We start from the raw sequence: 23,194 nt of genomic DNA on the forward strand, positions 1-23,194 counted from the left end.
CTTCCCCGTTGGTCTGAATGTCCTAGAGAAGTTTGTCACATCCTTGAAATGAGAAGTACAAAGAAAGAAATGCTAATCTTCCCGTAAACCCTTACCCATACAAAAGGAAACGAGAATTTAGTAATTTTGTGTGCCTGTGTGTATTTCTCCATGTTATTTGTGATGCTAATTAGAATATGGCTATGAAATTAATACAGGGCTTAAGATTAATGCAGAGAATTGTCTCTATTATAGATATCATACAATTAGGAGAGAGCAGTTTAAAAGAAATCTGTGAAATAGTTTGGGAAGTGACATTTCATCGTGCATTCGGAAGGTCCTGTATCTGGCATGATTTTCCACCTGTTACATGAGAGAATAACTAAATCACGGTAATCCCCAGTGATTGGCATGAATCCAGTGGAACCGGTATTCCCCTTTGTTGTGGCATTGAAAATTGGTGCATGGAGTTTTTTAAAAACAGTTTGGCAGTTCATATGAAGAAAAATACAAATCTTGATGCGGGAAGATGCACAACAAGGCTCATTGCGTTGTCGTAGTGCCTTATCACAGAGAAAACCCGAAAGCCTCCTGTCACTGAATTAGGACCTACTACCTGAGGGAATTATGGTTCTGTAGCAACACAAAGAAAAATACCGATGATGGAATATCCAGCCTATAAAAACTCAGGATACGAAATGTCTGCTACCATATCTGTGATCAAAAGGAATAGGAGATTATAACACACAATAAAGAAAAGAAAATGCTTCTGTATTGATGTTCATAAACTGGAGAGTGGAGGCATAATAACAGTAATAAAAACCTGACACTCGTGAAGTATTTGTTGTAGGGCAGGCACTATGCTAAATAAGTACTTTACTTAAATATACCCCTCCCGACAACTTTGTGACGTCGGTACTGTCCGTAACTCCACTTACAGATGAGGTCACTGAGGTGCAGAGTAGTCATTTGCCCGGGGCTGTACAGCTGGCAATTAGAGCAGCTGAGATTCAAACCCAGACCTGCTTCCCCCGCTCTGCTGTTGACCGTGGCACCGCTGTCTGTGAATGAGGGCCCGCAGTGGAGAAGAAGCAAGCAGTAATGCGGTGGGAATGTACTAGATATCTGGCTGAGCCCTATGATCCTTTGGAAAACCTCCAGGTGGTTTTGGTTGATCATGACTGGTGTGACCCAGTACATGAGAAGCTCAAAGGTGAGTCAAGTGACCTTGGGGGAAGTGTGTTTAAAAAAAAAAATCCAAAAAGGTAGTTAACCCCCATTACTGAATTGTAGGAGCAGCATTTAAAGAGGAACCTCAGAGTCTTCAAGCTGAAAACCTCATTGTAGGAGGACGTTGGAAGGTGCTGGTGCATCTTGGCTCGGGAGGGTAGGGAGAACGCATATCCGAAGGCGTTGTCTAGGATGAGGAAGTGAGATATTACGTGTTCCTCTCTAGAGGGTACTTTCATGGGATCGGGCTTTGACTCAAACACGAGAGAGGAGCTGGCTGGGTGAGCTGGTCACTGGCGTGGTGCCCCTCTTTTCTAAGGAGGTTGTAGGGGCCATGGCGACCTTGACTCTGAGACCTTCAGAGGCCGTCCTCCTATAGGTCTCTGAGATGTTTGTGGGTTTGTGGCCTCTTCTCTTCGGGTTAAGAATAATGGTTGGTATTTAGGTGGGGAATTGTGGAATCCTGGTAGCAGTGATCAAGGTATTAATCATGGAAGGATAGCTAATCAGAAGGAACGCTAGGATTTGTGACTTCAAGTCCCAAGTATTAACGTGAATCATACCGAGGGTCACGGTATCTATTTGGGAGGGACTTTAAAAGCTCACCCAGGCTAGGGCTTTCTCACCTGGCATAGGTAGGGTCTGCGGACAGGGGTCTGTGTCCCAAAATGTGTATGAAAAATTACATGAAGATACCTTTTCCTTGTATCAAAACATTTTTCTGATTTTTGTTGGTGTCCGTCATCGACAGAAGATTAAAGAACCACTGATCTGGCTTTACACTGATCACGGTTTACAGATGTGGGTATCATCACAGAGCCGATTCTCCGCCTTACTTACTGTAAAACATTGACTGCATTATTCAGAGAGTATCCGAACCTGTTTCCTCATCTGTAAAATCTCCCAGAGTTGTAGGGGTGAAAGATTGTGTGTGTGTGCGTGTGTGTGTGTAAATATATGTATGTATGTGTATCCGCAATTTTTCCTACACAAATGGCAGCTATTACATGAGGCTTGGAGACCACTGATTTTTCAAGGCTGCTTGTTCCTGGGCATGAAGACTCTGGGGGACCTCGCCACACCACAGGAGTGGTCTTTCCTTCTGGTCTGCTGGCTGTGCTATCAAAGAAGTGGGGCGGGAGGGCTCTGGGGAGCGTCTGGAAGTAATGTGAGTTGTATCCTTCAGGGACGAGGAGGCAAGAATCAAGGGGAGGAAGGCTGAGAGCACTTTGCAGTGACCACATGCACGCTGTGTAGTGTGGCCGGTCAAGCCGCTTTGCCCACAGAGGGCATCCGTGCAGTTCGGGGGCGTAACGTTTCCAGCAGCGACAGTGCACAGCCAGCAGACGTTGATTTGCCTCCGTGCTTTCTGGGCCAGACCCCTGGGGACGCCAGGCTGAAGGGGCTCCTTGGCCGGAGCTCCTGCCTCCTCCTCTGCTTTGGCGGTAGAGCAGCCTGGGGATGGGAAGCAGCTCTTTGCATAAGGAGAGGCCGGGGTGAGTCAAGCAGCTGACTGCTTGGCTTTAATCTCTTGGACCGGATTCTAATTTTTTTTTTTCCAATGTTTATTTATTTTTGGGACAGAGAGAGACAGAGCATGAACGGGGGAGGGGCAGAGAGAGAGGGAGACACAGAATCGGAAACAGGCTCCAGGCTCCGAGCCATCAGCCCAGAGCCTGACGCGGGGCTCGAACTCCCGGACCGCAAGATCGTGACCTGGCTGAAGTCGGACGCTTAACCGACTGCGCCACCCAGGCGCCCCTCTTGGACCGGATTCTGAAGCACAAGAGTCCTTTAGGCTTCATCTCCTCTGAGAAGCCTTTTCCATCCCCAGCCCCAGAAAATGGACTCTTCCTCATCACAGGCTGTGTTTCTACCTCCGGCGGCATCGCCAGCGATGGGCTGTTCTTGAACATTTATCGCCATCCTGCTACATTGTGCCTTGGCAGGTACCAGGGTTTATCTGTCTTTGTCCCTTCCAGATTCGACAGTCTTGAATACAAGTCTTAATCATGTCACTGTGCAGCCTTTTGGGACCCTCTGTTACTTGGGATGCAGTCCTTCCTCTGACCCCCGCCAGATGCTCCCCGGGCTCCGGCCATCCCTGGCCCCCGAGCATCCTCTGTGTCGTTCCCTTTCTAGCTGCGCACTCTGCACCGAGCTGACGGGCGTGTGAGTCTTTCTCTCTTGCAGAGATTTGCTCCTTGAGGCAGGGGCTGTGGTTCATGAATCTTTAGTGTTCATTAGTGCTCACTGCAGAATGGGCTTTCAGGGTGATTGGGTTGTTACCCTATCGTAACCAGAAAGTTCTCGACTGGTAGCACGTATTTGGGAGCTACAGAATGAGTACATACAAGTGCACGTTGAGAGGTTTTCTGTACTCTGAGCCTGTAATCTAAAGTGACAGAAAGGACAACATAAAAAAAAGACCTCATCTAGTAGACTGGTCTCCGTTCTTCCCCCCTCCCCCTTTCCTCCCAAATGCACTTTTCTGCGAGCAGTGGGAGTTTTATATAGAGGCAGGGGGGCTGTGTGGAGTTCTTTACACAGACCTCTAACTCTCATTTTTTTGTCATTAATATAGGGCGGGATCAAAGAGTATGCGGTGATCTCAGACTAAAGTTTTCATATTTCAATAGCCAGCTCACACCTTGACCTTAATTGACTCCATCGCAAGCTTCCTGTGCTAGACATAACCAGACTAGATACATCCGTGATGACCTCCGTAAGGACTGGTAGTTGCCATAAGGTCAGCGGGGACGCCCCAGGAAAGAGTTAAAGGAAATGAGTTTTGAAAATAGAAAAGAGCACAGTATGTTGGAGAAATGGCAAGTGATGAGGCTCCAGGAGGGAGGCCATCTTTCCCTCCTGTCTGGCTTGTCTTGAGCGTGGGCTCAGGGTTTATAAAGTAGGAAGGGTGTTCTCATCAAACTGGTTTTGGTTATAGGCACCTGTGTCTTGTCAGAGATAATTCGGGTAGGTACTCAGGTCCCAAGGTCTGTCTCTATCATGTCAGCCTGTCCAGGAGAGACTGGCAGGGAGACAGAATATAATATCCTCCACAGGCACACAGAGCCAGAGCAATCTACCCGTTGTAGCTGACACCTGAGTTTAATTTATTTATTCTAGATGTTGCTTTCGGATTATAAGGATTATATGAGCTTCGTTTAGAAAATTCAGAGAAGCAGTAGAACAGGGGCTCCTGGCTGACTCAGTGAGGGGAGTACGCGACTCTTGATCGCAGGGTTGTGAGTTCGAGCCCCACGTTGGGTGCAGCGAGTACTTCCAAATAAAATCAAAAAGGAAAGAAGAAAAGCAGTAGCACAAAGTCATGGTCGTGGGCAGGTCCCGCTTCCCAGGTGACAGGCGGGGTGTGCTCCTGGTCTGCAGCCCCGGGCTGGGCGTGTCTGCTCCCACGGATGCTCCCGGGGCCGTGAGACGCCCACCCGGAAAGGGTCCAGTGTCGCACAGACCGCGCTGGTGGTTGAGTGCTTTCTGTGTTTACCACCACTTAGCATTTTGATGCCTTTTCCTTTCAGACTTTTCTCTACATTCTAACTTTTTACAAAGTGGACACTAAATGTGCAGTTTTGTATCCTACCTTTTTTTTTTTTTTTTTTTTTTAACGTAGCCTGACCATGTTCCTAGTCCATGATTTCAAAAACCTCCATAGGACTCCACTTTGGAGAGACCGTTCTTTAACCGTTTCCACATTGTTGGAGCGCTGGGCGGTCTCCGTTCTCATTCTCTGCAGATTCTTCTGTACACACATCTCTTGGTCACCCGGATTGTTTCCTTAGAATAGATTTCTGAAGTGGGGTTATTGGATGGCAGAACTGCTGTGGGCTGTCGATACAGATTACCAGATGGTGAACTGAGCGGCTCTCATCTGGGACGACTCTGGAAATAAAGCTCTAAAAACGGTTTTCTCCCACGGGATGGATGGTCACAGGGCAGAGATCCTGTCGGAAACAGGGACCGTCTTTGATCCTGTCGGGAAACCGTTGTTCTCCCGGGAGCTGCGTGCTCCATGTCAGATGCGAAAGCAGGCGAGGCGTAGGGTCGCCCGCGTGCGGGGAAATGGTGTCCTTGATGTGCAGATTATCCTGACATTAAAATTGTGGCCCACGGGTGACTGTCAATCGCCATGCAATCCAGGGAGTGTTTTTGTAAAGCCGCCACTGCAGAGAAACATATGTCTCTTCCTTTTTTTTTATTTTTTTTTTTCAACGTTTATTTATTTTTGGGACAGAGAGAGACAGAGCATGAACGGGGGAGGGGCAGAGAGAGAGGGAGACACAGAATCGGAAACAGGCTCCAGGCTCCGAGCCATCAGCCCAGAGCCTGACGCGGGGCTCGAACTCCCGGACCGCGAGATCGTGACCTGGCTGAAGTCGGACACTTAACCGACTGCGCCACCCAGGCGCCCCAACATACGTCTCTTCCTAAATGCACCCTTGGTGGAGCTGTCTGCATGGGTGGTTGGGATGTGTGGTGTCAGACGGGGTTGACCGGAGCGGCTGGCGGTCTGGCCAGGAGCAGGGGCTCGGATGGGCCGAGTCAGGGTGACCTGCCCACCCCTGTTGCTTTCTGGTTGTGGCCCTTGGTGTTTGGGTTACCGGCACGTGTGCTCAGCTGGTGGACTGTGACACTTCCGTCAGCCTAGAGCCGAGCGTGGTGGCTGCGTGACGAGCAGATGGGAGAACGCTGGAGGACTGGGTGTCAGGAAACCTGAGCTCTTGCTCCAACGCTGCTCCAGATCTGCTGTGTCACCTTGAGCAAGTCGGCACCCTCTCTGAGCTTTGCGCTCCTGTATGTAAAGAGAGGCTTCTGGGCCAGGGCCCATTTCAACTGAAAAGACCTAGTGGTGGGCATGGATGGCCCTGAGGAGGAGGGCCTGTGCTGCCCTGTGATGGTTTTGAGGGTTGGGCGCCGCGTGCAGGCCGGGGCTTTCCACCTGAGAAAGCGTTCACAGCCTCTGAACACACGAGGCTCCACGCCGCTCCCTGGGGTCGACTACCTTCCTCTTTCTTCCCTGTTTGGAAATTGCCACCTGACCTTGGAGCCCCAGTTCAGATGTCGGCTTCTTGGCGTCTCTGAATCCTCAGCACCTGGCACGGCACGGGCCATCGGCAGCGTGGATTAGCGTGTCCTTCCCTAGAGACACATGCCAGCTGCCACGTGCGCCCTCGTCGTCGTGTCCCGCCCCAGCACGTGGTCCCACCCCTGTTGCAGGCTTGGGGGTAACGAGTGAAATACATGAGGTGGAAGTAAGGGTTGGTTGAAGGTGAGTTGGCTCTGGACCCCCGCTGTCCTTTGGCAGTGCTGGGCCCCCGGCTTGCTTCCTCGCTGTGCTTGGCCCTTTGTGGAATAACACAGGGTTAATAAACAGGCAGCCTTTGTGCTGTTAGGGTCCAACTGTTTGGGCTTCCACTGTATGCTTGGGGCCTTCTCCTTGGTACCGGGGTTTTTGAAAATAACAGAACCAAGTAAACTGAAAAGCACACAACAAAACGCTGTCCTCACTTCTAAATTCAGAACGTACGTGTGCTTACTGGCTTCATAATAGACTTTTCTGTGAGACTCTCTCATTTCATCCCTTTACTTGGGTTGGTGGAAAGTGTGACTTTGGGGCAGTGGGATGTGGGAAACGGAAGGGCTGTGGGGTTAGAATTGAGAAAGAAACAGAGTCTTGTCCTGCTGTGGTCTCGGTGACTTGGAGCCTCATTTTCCTAAGTCCCTCTCACATGAAGGATTTTGGGTTCTGGATCATTAATACGAACCAGAGTTTAAGATATATTTGAACATTGGGGGAGGCAAGAGAGCGAGCTCTTTTTAGAAAAACAGCTTTCACAATTTCGTAAATAAAAGCTGATAGACCAGTTTGGGTTCCTTCCAGAAACTTTATTCCCAAGCTATTTATTTTGGGTTCCTATTTTAAGTTTGTTTTCGGCAAAAGAAAAATAAAGGCGCTCAACTACTTTCTGTTCTCTAGTAGGAAAATCTCAGAACTTTGGGCGATCTGGACCAGTGGGTCAATCAGTTAATCTGTATTTATGGAGGGTTTACTGTGCTCACAATGGGGCACCACACTGCTGTTTCAGGAAGACACAGAGAGATACAGGGCTACGGTCTTTCTCAAGAAGCTACCAATTTGTTTGCAAGGAGAGAAATTTGTGTTAAAAACCCCAATGACGGGCACCTGGGTGGCTCAGTCGATTGAGCATCCGACTTCAGCTCAGGTCATGATCTCGCAGTTTGTGAGATCGAGCCCCGCGTCGGGCTCTGTGCTGACAGCTCAGAGCCTGGAGCCTGCTTCGGATTCTGTGTCTCCCTCTCTCTCTCTGCCCCTCCCCTGCTCATGCTCTGTCTCTCTCTGTCTCAAAAATAAATAAAAACATTAAAAAATAAATAATAATAAAAAAAAAAAAACCCAGTGAGATCAGCGTGAAGAGGGTCCCACTGACCTAAGTTGGGACAGTTTGAGCATCAGAAATAATGACTGCAGTGGAACAGAACACTTGAGACGTGTGAGATCATGGTGATCGTGATGGACCAAACGCTTCATTGATGACGGTTGGGGTTGCTGGAAGCAGCACGTTATTTTGAAGATTTGTAAGGGAAAGAATGTTTTAAGACATAACCTGTACGAGGCAGTCGATTGAGAAGCGCCAAGCCAGGGATGACAGGAGGCTCGTCATTCTTCCTGGTGCTGCAGCGTGAAGCCTTGCTGTCTGTCCTGCATCGGGTTGGCTGACGACCAGTGAAGACAAGGCAGGTTCCTCTTTCCCCCAGGTGGCTGACCATGGGAGGCAGCGCGCAGAGTGGACAGAGGGTGGATTTGACCCCTGCCCCACCTCTTGCCAATCGTACCATCTTGGGCGAATCGTATCACCCCGCTCAGAAGGTAATAGGGATGATAATGTTAACACCTCAGAGTGTTACCAAGTTAAGTTGAACAAAGGCTTTAAAGGCCACCTGGTAGGCATTAACTGAAGGTGAATTCCCTCACCCGGTGAGTGCCCCATGAGTGTTCACTTAGAGCGGCACAGGCACCACTTTGAGGGGCTCCCCGCTGGCTCCCAGGGCGACTTAGGTCTCTGCATTTCTGTTTTCTCCCACCCAGTGGAGTGACCTCAGCACCAGACGTCTGCTGTGGCTGTCGCTCCCTTCCAAAGCCACACTGGAATTGCCCATGTCTTGACCACCAACTTTTGAAATAGTTCTAAAAGAGCATGCGGTTGGAAAGGACCTGCCCTTCGCTGTTAACCGCATGTGCCAGAATCACAACTAGAGTAAACTACGAGGTATAACTGATCCATCTCTGAAATGGAATTTTAAAAATCAGAAACTTGGGCACGTGGTTTTGGCGAGGCAAGCCTTCTTCATCAGTGACACAGACACCAGTGCACAGAACCCTGGGCCCCCCCAAACAAGCTGGTTTGAACTCTGGCTCGGCCACTTGCTGACTCTGTTTTCCAGGACAACTTATTTGATCTCTTTGAGCCCCGATTTCTTTTCACCATGATGAGAAAAAAGGCATAGGTCTTACAAAGTTGTCGTGAGGAGTGGAAAAACATAAACTGTGCATCATATGAATGACATCTGCTGTTGCTGACTACCAGTCAGTGCTGTTGGGTGGGGGCCGATGTCAGCCACACTCTTCTTTGATTCTCCCCTTACCCTTGCGAGTATCGCACAGCAGATCTCTGACCTTCCTGTGGCTGAGACATTGGGTCATTTACTCACCGGAGTCACGTACGTGCTCCTTCCGTGCCACGGAAGGCATGGGCCTAGAACCCAGATCTGAGGGCTCTTCCTGCTCTGCCACACATTCTTCAGGACCCATATGTGTGTTTTTCTGTCTTGTTTGCTGAGTATAGTCTCAGAAATGCATTTAATTTATCCAGAACTCTCAAGTCCTTTTCTGAAATGTCAAAGGAAAAAATACAAATAAAAACAAGGAAAAAGGGCTTAAACAGTGAAATTAATTTTCTCTTCTGTTTGGTAAACTCATGTCGGAAGCCCCTGAGGCCACCACTGGGGGTCCAGGGCATAGCGCCTCCCTGGTAAGGTGGGCAGGCACACCATTCACGGGTCATGGGAATCTGGCTCAGGGTCGGGGCGGCCCATCACAGACAAATGTTCCCCTTGCTTGCCATGGTTTTCAGGCCCAGGTATTGGCATTGGCTGGCAGTGGTTTTCTTTACCCGAGGAAGAATCTGGGGACTTTCCCTCCCGGTCATCGTGCTTGTCCTTTGGGATCTGTTGCCAGCACGACGGGGTGTTGTCAGGACGGCAAAGTGATTTGTGTTCCTGGTGCACCTTGACTTGTCTCAGGTTTTTGTCCTGCTGATGTGTTCAGTTTCATTCACAACTAAGAAGAGCCTACTGAGGACGGGGATGGAGAGGTTGCCGTATTAACCACGCATCTCACCTTGCTGCCCGTAGCTCACGTGGAAAATGAAGAGCAGTACACCCAGGCTCTGGAGAAGTTCGGTGGCAACTGTGTGTGCAGAGACGACCCGGACTTAGGAAGTGCATTCCTGAAGTTCTCAGTGTTCACAAAGGAGTTGACGGCACTTTTCAAAAACCTGGTAAGTGTCCACATACACGTGCAGCTGGTGGGCCACGTGTGACATGCCTGCCATGGCTTTATTTTTCTATTTTACTTTTTAAAAATTTGTCTTTAAAGTTTATTTTTGAGAGAGAGAGAGAGAGAGAGAGTGTGTGTGTGTGTGTGTGCGTGTGTGTGTGTAAGCAGGAGAGGGGCAGAGAGAGATGGGGACACAGAATCCAAAGCAGGCTCCAGGCTCCAAGCTGTCAGCACAGAGTCCGACGTGGGGCTCAAACTCACGAGCCCTGAGATCGTGACCTGAGCCGAAGTCAGATGCTCAAGTGACTGAGCCACCCAGGTGCCCCTGCCGTTACTTTAGATGGAAAGGTAGCTCGGTAGAGGATAGTTAAGGTTTGTTTGATGAACGGGAATAAATTTCATAGCTCATGTGGTACCTAAAGGAATTGTATTTTCCATCACATTAGGTCACTTTGGAATACATTTTAGAATTGCAATTTTCATGGTCACACGGCTTTTTAAATTCAAGTCAGCCTTTTAAATATGCACAGCTGTGGGACAAAATGGATAAAAGCATTCATCTTCTTAAGGGCCTCTGACTTTAATTTTTTTTAAGTTTCTAAACTATGTAGAATAGTCCTGTTTCTGGTAATTATGGTAGGCATTTAAACTTAACAATATTTAACAAATATGTTTCAGGCCTGTCTTACACAGCAAGGTAACCTATAATCAAAGCACAGAAATTGCTATGAATATTTAAAGGCCTTTTATGCTCCCAAATGCAGAGCCTAAAAAAAGTCACTGAAGTACATGGAAACACGGAACAGGCACTTCTTGCCTGCGGTAGGTGCTGGGGAGCCGGGGTGAATGGGGTTCTTTCTCAGGCTTGGCAGCTCTGTGCCTTCCCTTGTGGGAACAGAGTCCCGAACATGTGGACGGCCCGAGAGGGTGTTTGTGACCTGCCGCCTGGTCTCTTCCACAAGGAGAATGTATGCCAGGATGGTCCCCGCATCTCTTTCCTGTTTCGCTCCCCCAAGGTCATGGGTGACCAGAGCGGGTCAGGGTCGCCAACAGCAGTGCCTTTCTCATTTCTCCCGTCCGCACGCGAATTACAAGCGAAGAAAGGAGCTCATCGTTCTTGGAGTGATGATGATGGCGGGTTTGTACGTCTGGCTGGAGGAGGTGGCAGGGAGGGGACATTGTGTATGAGCTAATAAGGGAGAGGGGAAGGAACCAGGTCCTTAAGGCTCTGTCTTCACTTGTAAAATATTTCAGTTAGGAATGGTAGCACTAAAAAGCCATTACTGTACTTGAGTTTTTTACTCACGTTAATTTGCAATCTCATGGGGTTTTATCAATTTGGTCACTCGTTTCTTCATGCTCCAAACAGGCTGGCAGCCAGCACCTCAAACAGGGAGCTCCAGCCCCCCATCGGCCCACTCCCTGGACCCCGGCAGACATGCTTATTAGGTTCTCACCACTGAGTCAGATTGGAGCTTTTTTTTTTTTTTAAATGGGGAAGGGGCACCTGGGTGGCTTAGTTCATTAAGCACCTGACAACCGATTTCAGTGCATGTCATGATCTGAAACTCAGAACTCTGATCTGAAACATCAGGAACTCATGTTCATGAGTTACAGCCCTGCATGGGGCTCCTTGCTGACCATGCAGAGCTTGTTGGGATTCGCTCCCCTTCTCCCCCTCCCCCTCCCCGGCTTTGTCTCTTTTTCTCAAAATAAATAAATAGACATCAAAAAAAATTTTTGAAACTGGAGAAGCTGAATGGTCCCAGGGAAGACCTGTGGGGGTCTTCTTGTGACACAGGCCGCCTGCAGCCCACTCTCCCAGCGCCCCTGTGGGTCCACCCCTTCCCTGCTCTGAGCGCCTCACTCTTGAGTAGGAGCGAATGGCCTCCAGAATGAAAGACCAAAATAAGCAGAAGAAAGGACTTAGAGGAAACGGGCAGCGTGAAGGGCAGAAGAGACTTTGAAGAGACTGCATTTAATGCCTCAGAGAGATCAGGGTAGACCTTGTGTCAGAGGGAACGGGCCGGGATGCAGCTTATCGTTAAAGGACAGAGACGGTTGCTGTGAGAAAATGTAAAAGCAAAAATCCAGTGAGAAGGTTGCAATAGAGGCCTCTCAGAAAACAGATAAAAAATAAAGCAAAACAAAAACATGGAAAATAAAAGATGAGATGAGGATTAACCCTCAGTGGACAGGTGCCTCAGAGAGAATGGAAAACAGGAGGGTGTCGTGAGCATAACAAGGTGTGGCTGGTCTCCAGATGGAAGGCCGGCCAGTGCCCGGAACAGTGAGGGAAGAGGACCCACCGCAGGTGACCGGTCTTAACGCTTCAGAAGGCACGTGGTGGATTAAGAATCGGTGGTGTCGGGAGCACCTGGGTGGCTCAGTGGGCTCAGCGTCCAGCCCTTGATCTTGGCCCAGGTCATGATCTCATGAGTTCGAGCCCCGTGTCGGGCTCTGTGCTGACAGCAAGGAGCCTGCTTGGGATGCTCTCCCTCCCTCTCTGCCACTTGTGTGCGCTCTCTCTCTCTCTCTCTCTCTCTCTCTCTCTCCCTCTCCCTCTCTCTCTCTCTCTCTCTCTCTCTCTCCCTCTCTCTCTCTCTCTCTCTCTCTCTCAAAATAAGCATTAAAAAAATCAGTGGTATTGGACATCTCAGCAGGAACACTGGAATTTGTGAGGCACGGAGCAAGGCCACCAATATCCTGAGGAGCACGATTCTAACCTGGAATCCCAGCAGCTGCGCACGGGGGTAGAAGCAGAGACTCTTTCAGACATGCAAGGCTCAAAAAGTGTGGCGCCAGTGCGTCATTTCTCTGGAACTCCTGAAGGACGTGCTTTAGCAAAATGAAGAGGGAAGCCAAGAAAGAGGAAGATGTGTGAGTCAGGAAACAGGATCCAGCCAGGAGGGAGGCGGTGACAGGGACCCCAGGAGGACGGCGAAGGGAATGCCAGCAGGGCCTCGAGCAGGGGCCTCCCCCTCACCCAGGCAGCTACTCTTTGTCTTCATCCGGCTCATCTCTACACCTGGCTTTTCTCTGCTCTGAAATGGGAGAGGACGATGGATTTGGAGTTGTGTGTGTTCGTTTTGTTTTGTTAGAGAAAACGAGACCGAGAATACCATACCCGGTTTTGTGTGTGGAATTTGCCGGTTGCTTTATTCCTCTTAACTTACTTCATCTCTACAACAACCCTGTCGAGCGAGTCCGTGTTCCCCCTGCTCTGTAGGTTATATGACTGAGGCATGCGGTTGGGAAGGACCTGCCCTTCGCTCTTAACCACATGTGCCAGAATCACAACTGGAGTGAACTACGAGGTATAACTGACCCATCTCTGAAATGGAATTTTAAAAATCAAGAACTTGGGCACGTGGTTTTGGCGAGGCGAGCCTTCTCCATCAGTGACACAGACACCAGTGCGCTTAAATAAAACCGCCCCTTCTTTTCCTGATTTTCTGCAAAACTGAGGGCAGGGCAGGGCCCGGACCTTGCGGACTACTGCTCCGCCCACCACCACCCCACGGCTTTGCCACCTTGAGCACTGTGGGAGTCCCGGCAGGGCCCCCGCTTTCTGCAGCAAGTTGTCAGTGGCCATCGTTAATGAGCACCCATGGGGCAGTAACCCTGGCGTGAGGCGTTAAGGGGACACTTGTTCCTGCTGGTTCCTTCTGTTCCTGACGGCTGTGGGAGACGGCTTGTGTTACCTTCATCTGATTGGCCTACCGGGTCTGTAGTGATCATGAGACAGAGTTGGGATTCAAATCCAGGTGTTAAAACTCCAAATCCAGGGGCACCTGGGTGGCTCGGTCAGTTAAGCGTCCAACTCGATTTCAGCTCAGGTTGCCACCTCACGGTTCGTGGGTTCAAGCCCCGTGTCGGACTCTGTGCTGATCGGGATTCTCTGTTTCGTTTTCTCTCTCTCTCAAACAAAACAAAACAAAAAAACAAACACCGCTCCAAATCCATACTGTGTCCACTGTGGCATTTAAGGAAATTGAGCCCTCTTGTCAGCTATTCTGGAGAGGAAAGGATCGAACAGGAGGGATGGCAGTGTGGGGAAAGCGTAGAGGGAAACGCAGGCCAGGCTGAGTGGCAGTGGCCATGAGGCAGCCGGGTGGCCTTGGTTTCCTCATTGTAACACAAGGGTGGGAAAACCAGGCCTGCCTCAGGGCCAGCACCAAGAGGAAAGGAGTAAGCGGGAAAGGTTTTTTGTAAATTAAGCCCAGCACACAGTGACATCTTAGTGTCGTTCTGAGACGCTAACTTCAGTTCTGGTCATAGGAGCTTCCTGTTAGCGCAAGACTGTGTGCGTTCCTTTAGTTTCAGCTTTTACTTCGTGGAGTTGGGGTTGTTGATCCTGTTTCTGGCAAAGATCAGAGAGAGAGGGAGAATGTCTTACTGGTACCAAAATTAGCTTTAGCATCGCCAGGCCTGATTTTCCAGGCCGGCGGTGATGGCAAAGCTGCCCGGCCACCAGAGCACCAAGAGGCCGCTTCTAAGAAGCTGTTGCTGAGAGCGAGCTGATTACAGGAAAATTCTCCTTTTTTGGTATTTTGTATACCATTCTTATTCCTATTTTTGGTCACATCTGTCCTATCTCTTATTTTTACAGCCTTGCTCTTACTTTCTCTCAGGCATTTAAAAACATTTCAGTTTTGGGTGGCTGAGATTGTCAATTCTCCCCTTGTCCGGACAGAAGAATTACCGCCTACCTGCTTTGTGGCGTGAAACGATGTTTATAAAGCCGTTGGAACATCTCCAAAGAAAGGCCAACTTAATATAAAGTGAGATCTTGTTACTAAGGGGTGAGATTCTCACCTTCAGAGAGCCTCTGAATTTTCTCTGTAGTTAATGCAGAAAAGGGGAGAAACAAGGCAGCTCCAGAAATGTAACATGTGTGAAATGAAGCTGGTTCTAAACTCAGCCCAGTTTTCTTAGGTTCTTCTTCCTCTTAGCAGATGGATGTGAGAATCCTGGAAAGATTTTCCAGGGGCCACTTCTGTGCTGAGAGGTGGCTTTGCATTAGAGGACAGACTGCTGAAAGGTCATCCCCAGACACGGAGTCCCTGTGTCCTCTTTCAGAGAATTGGTAGTGAACTGAGCACTCACAGGTGGCAAACTTCCCCAGGTGGGATCAGGGCCAGCGGGTGCCCAGGGAAGGAGGGCGTCCCAGCGTCAGATCCGGGGGCGGAGGACATTTCACCTCTCTCACATTGAAAGAGGAATTTGAGAGTTCCACTGACCAACATGCACATAAGTCATGAATTTATTTTACATAACTAATCGACATGACAAGGCATCACAGCAGCAGAGTACGGAGCTAGTGACGTTCTGTGGGGGAATATGGTGGCCTACGGGCCATGTCCTCGGGACGTGGGCACAGCCCACGGAGAGGCGTCCCGCCCCGCCGTGCGGGGAACAGTCCAGCAGTGTTCTCCTGCCACCCCCTACACGTCTGCCCAAATGTGAGCTGATGCCCCAGGTTAATACGGCTCATCTCCTTGCTTAGTGTACAGAGAGCTTCCTGCCAGAGACCTTCACCCTCAGTACGTACACAGACTTCTTCTCTTTTAACGTCTTTTATTGAAAATGTCTTCTATGTTAAAATGTCTTACTTTCTTATCAAAGACAGGGACACTGGTTATAATTTCCTCTTCTTGGGAGGAAGGCGTAACCGCTGTTTGGGGCATAAATTAATGGACTACGCTGAAGTACAGAGAAACCCCTAGTGTCTTGTCCATGGTGTATGGGGCTCTCTGCCCCTCGATCGGTGCTAGACTATGCACTTGCCATTTCTGACGTTTTGGTGTCCTCTCCTTTCCCTGCTAATTGCTGGTGTTTTGCTGCTGCCAGTGCCTGCCCCCACGGTTTCTTGCTCCACAGCACTGGTTGCTGGAGCAGAAGCTAACTTGGCCGTAGGCTTGTATGAAAAGTAAAAATCTCTAAGCTTTGAGTGAGGAGGGCAGGAGGGCTAGAGCTTCTCCAGGAGGATGGAGTCTGTGGACAGACCTACTGACGGTTACTTTGGACGCCTAGAAACCTTTGCACTGATTTCTTAACTGGCCCGATACACAGCGGGAAATGCTTTGTCTTAGACTCACAAAGACTTCAGCACTGTCTGCTTCTCCCTACACTCCCAGATCCCTGACCAGAAAAGAAAACACATCCTTAACTTTGACCAGAACAACAAAAGCAGTAAAGCTAATCTGAGGGCCCCATGTCTTGGCTGTAGCACAGACACCTAATATATGTAAAAGTACTTCAATAACATTTTCTTTCTTTCCTTCCTTCCTTCCTTCCTTCCTTCCTTCCTTCCTTTCTTTTTTGAATGTCAGGGCTGCCTCGTTGTAATCCCCATGGCACACTGACTTGTGGAAGTCAGAGAAAGTGGGAAAGTTGGGGGTGGGAAACAGAGGGGGGTGACTGGCTGCCCACTGGTGCTCTCCAGGCAGTAAACGCTGCCATCTGGCCGGGGACACACAGATGCTTTTATTAGAAGCAGTGTGTGCTCCAGTGGCCACTGTGCAAATGCCACAGAGCCCTGAAGGTGTGGCCCCCGCCTTGGTCCTTGGGTCCCTGGGGTGGAGATGGGGCCGGGAGTCCTCAGGTCTGTCTGCACACGAGCATCATTGCAGGGTTTATGAACATGTCCTGCACGTAGCTTTAATGACTTGCCAGGTGCACAGAGGACACGCTATTATGACATACTCATATAATGATTGATTGAATCATAATAATGAACTCAAAACAGGGTTTGTCTTCTCTCTCACCATCCTGTAGTTTCTCAATTGCTGGCTATTAAAAGGGACAACCACCATGATATAGGGGACCCTGAACTTAACAAAAAAAAAAGCTTTTGTGAAATCTGAGAAGTAATGTGTGGACAGATGGGGGTAGAAGATATGAACGAAGGCAGAGGGTCCGCGGGATCCTGGCAGCCGGAGAGCTGGAGGAACAGCCCTGATACGTGACCTCAGTGACCAAGAGGCCACAGTGACCTTTTCCCTGACTGTGTAAAAGCAGAGGACAAGTTCTGGTAGCACGAGGAGAAGCGTTAGAGGGAGGAGGGGACGGCAGGTGTTCACTGTGCTGGGGGAGGTTGGTAAGGGAGGGAGAAAGTGACAGAGGGGCGGGGCTGGTGGCTGTGAGAGGTTGATGGTACAGAGGGCGTCTCTGAGCTGTGCTCCCGGTGTCCCCTCCTGTTGGCAAATTGCTCGGCCAGGAGTCCCGCCCCTGCCCCTGTGGGGTGTCATCAGTGGATTTATATAGATCAATTCAAGGTCCTAGGTTCTTTGTGTGCATTCCCCTCTCTTTGGGAATTTTCAGCTACTAATCAATCATTCCTTAAAATCTAAAACTTGGCAAACCATATCTGTGCTTGCATATCCCAGATTCCAGTTCACAGAACATGTAGACATAGTGGAATCCTCTGGGGCCTCTTGGAGATGCAGACTGCCAGGCCCTCGTCCCCTAGGTCTGCAGAACCAGGATCTTTATAAGGTCCCCAAGGGACAAGTAGGCACACAGGTGGAGAAGCATTGCTCTAGACCAGAGGTTCTCCAAGTGCAGTCCCGGGCCCAGCAGCACCGGCACCACCTGGAACTCGTTCAAGTAAAAATCACAGCCCCTTGCCGCACCTACTGAATGGTGGTTCTCAGACTCGGGTGCCGGGCAGCTGTGAGAACACTTTGTTGGGCCCGTTCTGAGAGTTCCTGAGTATGTGCATGTCTGATAAGTTTCCCTGTAATGCTGACCTCGCCGGTCAGGAGCCAGCTAGCCTAGAGGACAGCGGGGTGAAGTGCCTGTGAGGCTTCTTACCCCCAAGAAGAGGGACACTGATGCTTGGGCCTCTGTGAGCCCAGCAAGGATCTCCCAACCTTGCGTTCTAGGAGGTAAGAAGTTTGAAAGGGTGCTTTCATTTTTGGTCGATGGCTTAACTTTCACAGCATGCGGGCTTCAGGAGAAGTTGTGGAATCCTGGGATGGCACACATCCTGGGTTCTCCCAGTCGGTGCTCCCCTGAGCCTCGGAGCTGGCCGTCCGCGGTTTTCAACATGGCTGCAGGTGGGCCAAAGCGTGCAGCTTTAGCACCTAGCATCGAATGGAAAAGAGGGGCAGAGGGTCACCGTTTTCTCTCCACTTGGAACCGTGAAAGATCAGAGCAGTGTGACTGGCAGAGACACAGCGTGCAAGGCAGAAACCAGGTCAGCCGTATCCCCTCGTGTCTCTGGTGTGAAAGTTGCCAGTGTGTTTTTGGCAGCTGGCTGGTTTTGATCTTTCAGTTTGTGTCAGACTTAACTCAAGATCAGCGTGGGCTCCCCTCCCTTCGTTTTTAATTAAGCAAATCAGCGGCGGGGCTCTGCTGCCACAGCAGGCGGCCTGGGAGCCTGTGTCCCCGGTGCCCCGCACGGGAGACCCCTGCTGGCGGCGGGGGGCGAAGTCTCTTCAGTGACGCCAAAAGCAAAGTGACCTGATGGTTCCCCTTGTGTATCAAGGAACCAGAGGGCAGTTCTGACGGAGACGGAGACCCTCAGAGAGAAGCCCGTGTTCAGTGTCCCAACTTCTCCTGCTCTGCTCTCGGGTCATGTGTATGAGGCTGTCTCTGGGAGCGAAATGATAGGTCAAGCTCAGGCTCCCGCCTCTCAGCTCGGCTCTGCTTCTTCTCACTGGGATCCGGGGGGCCGAGGGGGTGACTCACCCTCTGTTGCTTTACACATCTGAAAAATGGGAATAACTGTACATACTTCTCAGAACAGTTGTAAGGGTCAAACGAGAGCAAACGGCCCAGTGCCATTGAAAGATTTGGACCATTTTACCTAACAGCTTCTGCTTCTGCAAAATCTCTTTGCCTGGATGCCCATTCGTTCAGGGAAGCAGCCTTTGGAAAGCACATAGAAAACTTTGAACCTACCAGGCACACTCCTGCCGCAGGGCCTTCCTGCGAGAAATTCCTTCTGCTGGGAAGTCTCTTCCACCGGATTCTCCCAGGGCTCGGGGCCTCACTTCATACTCTGCTCAAATGTCACCTTCTGAGAAGGCCTTTAAGACCGCTATTTGAGAGTCCCATCCCGCGAACAATCATGGCACCTTTATTTGTAAGATTTGTAGTAGCCCCCAAACTGGAAAGCACTCAGAAGTCTGTTGGCAGGTGTCTGGATAAACAGACGGTGGCGTAGCCAGGCCGTGGACTGCTCAGAGGACAAGGAGCGGGCCGTGGATGGCTCTCCAGGCAGGTGTGCTCGCGCTCAGCGCAGTTACGCAGGCAGCCACGAAAGGGAGCACGTACTACGCGGCTCCGTATGTATAAGATTCTAGAAAACACAAACTGTTCTGTGGTGACAGAAGTAGAGCAGTGGCAGCCCAGGAAGTGAGGAGCAGGGGGTTGGGGGTGGCAAAGGGGGCACAAAGATACTTTTGGGGGATGGATGTGTTCGCTGTCTGGATCTTGGGTACCGTTTCATGGGTGTGTGTATATATGTCATAACTTAGCAAATTGTACATCTTAAAATGTGTACAGCTAGTTGCATGTCGATTACATCTTTATAAAGCTGCTTAAAAACGTTTAAGTTATTGGTATAAGGCATTGATGTTCAGTAGAACTTTTGCACTGATGGAAATGGTCTACATCTGTCCAGTGTAATAAACCAGTAACCAGCTGTGGCTCTTGAGCACCGGAAATATGGCTAGTGCAGCTAAGGAACTTGGTCTTTAACTTGATGTAATTTAAGTGAGAGTGGGTGCACCTAGCTGGTGGCTACCACGGGTGTATAGGCTTCCCTGCTACTCTAACACCCTAGCAACACCACCCACATACCCTCCTGGGTCTTAGGCTCTGGCTCCTGGAAATAACGTGAAGTTTCCAGCAGGTGATGGGAGTTTCATATGTGCTTATCCTTACTAATATGGAAACCTCTACTAAGAACTATGCCCTTAATTGGAGCAATGAGGTCCGAGGTCTTTTTGCAGCCCTCCACCCCGACAGGGAGGTGCTGGCCCTGTGCCAAAGCTGGACACATGGTTTGCCTTTCTTTGAAGCCTCGATTCTACTTGTTAACTCGGTGATTGAGCAGCATTTGCTCATGTTACAAAGAAACGAGGAGGGGGGCTCCTGAGTGGGTCAGTCGGTTAAGTGTCTGACTTCGGCTCAGGTCATGAGCTCACAGTCTGTGGGTTTGAGCCCCACATCCGGCTCTGTGCTGACAGCTCGGAGCCTGGAACTTGCTTTGGATTCTGTGTCTCCCTCTCTCTCTGCTCCTCCCCCTGCTCGTACTCTGTCTCTCTCTGTCTCAAAAATGAATAAACATTAAAAAAATTAGAAAAAGAAAAGAGGGTGGCTCATTAGGTTAAGTGTCGACTTGATTTTGGCTCAGGTCATGATCTCACGGTTCATGAGGGTGAGCCCCACCTCAGACTCTTCACTGACAGTGCAGAGTCTGCTTGGCGTTCTCTCTCTGTCTCTGCCCCTCCCCTGCATGTGTGCTTGTGCACTCACTCTCTCTCAAAATAAATGACTTAAAAATTTTTAAAGAAAAGAAAAACTCCACAGATCTCAAAGTATTATCTACCTCTCCAGTTTCTCATGAATGAGGCAGATTAAAATAAACTTACATGACACAGGTAAATCTCAGGTAAGATTATTTGGCCATGTTTTATATAGTGATACATTGATCCTTTAAGGACAAGCTAATTATCCCCAAAGAGAGTTGGACTCTATTAAGGATTTTGGAGGAGAGCCCTGGGAAGACCTGTTCTTTTCTGGATTCATCGGCCCAGAGGTAGGAAGTCTGCCCAGGGACTTTTTCTGTTGTGATTCTTCTTGTGCTGCTTCTTAAATTAAACAACAACAAAAAAATTTAATGTTTGTTTTTGAGAGAGAGACAGAGTGTGAGCACAGGAGGGGCAGAGAGTGAGGGAGACACAGAACTCAAAGCAGGCTCCGGGCTCCAACCTCTGCACTGTCAGCACAGAACCTGACATGGGGCTCGAACTCACAAACCGTGAGATCGTGACCTGAGCCGAAGTTGGACACTTAACCCACTGAGCCTCCCAGGCCCCCTTAAATTTTTTTTAACGTTTATTATTTACTTTTGACAGAGAGAGAGCCCAAGCAGGAGAGAGGGGCAGAGAGGGAAAGGGAGACACAGAATCTGAAGCAGGCTCCAGGCTCTGAGCTGTCAGGACAGAGCCTGACTCAGAGCTCAAACTCAGGAGCTGTGAGGTCATGACCTGACTGAAGTCAGACACTTAACCAGCTGAGCCACCCAGGCACCCCTCATGTTGCTTCTTAAACATAGCTATGATAGGAGCATCCTGTCTAGGTTCAGGTTTCTAGATGGATCTCCTTTGGCAAGGCCATCTTGCTCTGCCTAAGTCAAGGAGAAGGCAGCACTGAGGTTCCCCGGGGTCGGTTGTACAGTGGGACCAAGGGTAGAGCTCTGGCTGGATCACCAGCGACTAGAGCTAAGGTAGCAGGTGAGATGGCACCCTGTGAGCTGAGGCAGCATAGGAGGGGAAGTGCAAATACAGAGTATGGAAGTGACAAAGCTAGAGGCCAGGAATTTTAAGACCAAAAACGTAAAATAATTAGGAAGAACATCACAGAAAGACAGCTGTTGGCTGGCTCTGTCTCTCCCAGTCCCCACCTCATCTCTTTGTCCATTTTAGTTCCCCGGTCGGTGGCAAGGGCATATGAGGTTGTTCTTGATCTTGAGGTTGTTCTAGCCCTGTCTGCCCTACCAACTGAATCGTTGTATTTCTCCTTGTGAGATTGCTCGCCTTTGACTCCATGTGGCCTCATCTTGTCAGGTGAAGCCAGGAAAAGTGAAGACAGGAAGAGAGAGAAGGGAGGATTGTTACTTTCAAGATTGCCAATCTGCAGGATGCCCGGTGGGCTCAGTCGGAATGTGACGCTCAATCTCACGGTCATGAGTTCAAGCCTCAAGTTGGGTGTAGACTTGAGTTAAATAAGAGCTTTCATTAAAAAATAAAGAAAAGATTGCCTCTTTGCTATTGGTATTAGATCCATAGTCAATAGCAGTGTGAGATTAATAACTTACATTCAGACCATACTTGGTGTTTCAGAAAGCCAGTTTTTGTAACATGCTTGTTAAAAAGTAAGTCGGAGCAGAAGGGAAAAGCCCAGTGCTTGCTTGGCGCTAAGGAAATATTCTAGTTGGATTACCCAGGGATAATTTAATTCTTCCCATAGGTCATAAAAATTTCATGACTCATGAGTTGAGGCTGGGGCTGCTGAGCACAAGGATGTGCACTAGTCTTTTGGCTGTGGTTTACGCCCTTGTTGGCCAGAACAGAAGATGGCTCATTTAGCTGTGGGCCTGAGGCTGTGGGGCTGCCCCGACATACGTAGTCAGGGAAAGATCCAGAGCCCGGCCTTGGTGCTGCAGGGCACACTTGCCAAGACAGAACATCTGGGCTCTGGTGCACGTGTTCTCCGGCCCAGGCAGAGACCAGAGCAGTCATTTCCTGGGACGCTCACCCTGAGTCAGAATGCTGCTGTGCTGTGCACGTTACGTATGCGGAGCAGCATTCTGACTGTGTGTCAGTGCAGAGGCTAATGTCCAGGAGGATGGAAGCTCTGTTAGTGAATCCACGAATGGGGATTCTGTTTGTATTTGTAATTGTATATTTCCGGGTTTTTTTTTAAGTTTATTTTTATTTACTGAGAGAGAGAGAGAGAGAGAGAGAGAGAGAGAGAGGAGAGTGAGCAAGTGGGGGAGGGGCGGGGAGAGAGGGAGAGAGAGCGAATCCCAAGCAGGCTCCACACCACCATGTGGAGCCCCGTGCGGGGCTTGAACTCATGAACTGTGAGATCATGACTTAAGCCAAAATATAGAGTCGGACGCTTAACCGACTGAGCCACCTAGGCACTCCTGTATGTTTCTTTTAAAATATGGCTTTATTGAAGTGTATTTCACATCTCATAAACTTCACCTATTTCAAGTATACGAGTAAGTGATTTCTAGTCATTTTACCAAGTGGCATAGCCATGACCGCCAATCAGCCTGGAGACGTTTTCTGCCCCCAGTAAGGTCAGCCCCTCGTGTTCTCTTACAGTTAACACCCAGCCCCAGGCAGCCACTAATCTACTTTGTTTCTTTTATAATAATTAAGCTAATGATTTTCTGATTAGAAAAGTAATAGTTTCTTACTTTAGATCATTTGAGTAACTCCAGAAAGAAAAATCACCTGGAACGAAGGCCAGAACTTCCTCAGTCAGTCTGGCGTCCAGCCTTCTCTTTTCGGCATCGTCTTCCCTGCTCCTCTCTCTGCTCACGTGCTGGGCTGTGCCTTTGCTCGCTTGTCCACACTGCTTCTTGCCTGGGATACCCTCTACTCTGTCTTGCAAGATGAAATTCTCCCTCTTTTAAAG

General features: G+C 49.5%; 1 protein-coding gene across 7 annotated transcripts in view; it reads left to right on the plus strand.

Annotated features, from left to right (window-relative positions):
* The window catches only part of ASAP2 (ArfGAP with SH3 domain, ankyrin repeat and PH domain 2), a 198,192-nt gene that overhangs the window by 96,647 nt on the left and 78,351 nt on the right, over nucleotides 1-23,194 (plus strand). For all 7 annotated transcript variants that reach the window (XM_047845254.1, XM_047845255.1, XM_047845258.1 and 4 more), the window contains exon 3: nucleotides 9,661-9,806. In XM_047845254.1, the coding sequence (XP_047701210.1) occupies nucleotides 9,661-9,806 (146 nt within the window). The remainder of the gene's footprint in view (nucleotides 1-9,660; nucleotides 9,807-23,194) is intronic.

This window comes from Prionailurus viverrinus, unplaced genomic scaffold (genome assembly GCF_022837055.1).
Source record: "Prionailurus viverrinus isolate Anna unplaced genomic scaffold, UM_Priviv_1.0 scaffold_33, whole genome shotgun sequence".
In the NCBI taxonomy this organism is placed as follows: Eukaryota; Metazoa; Chordata; class Mammalia; order Carnivora; family Felidae; genus Prionailurus; species Prionailurus viverrinus.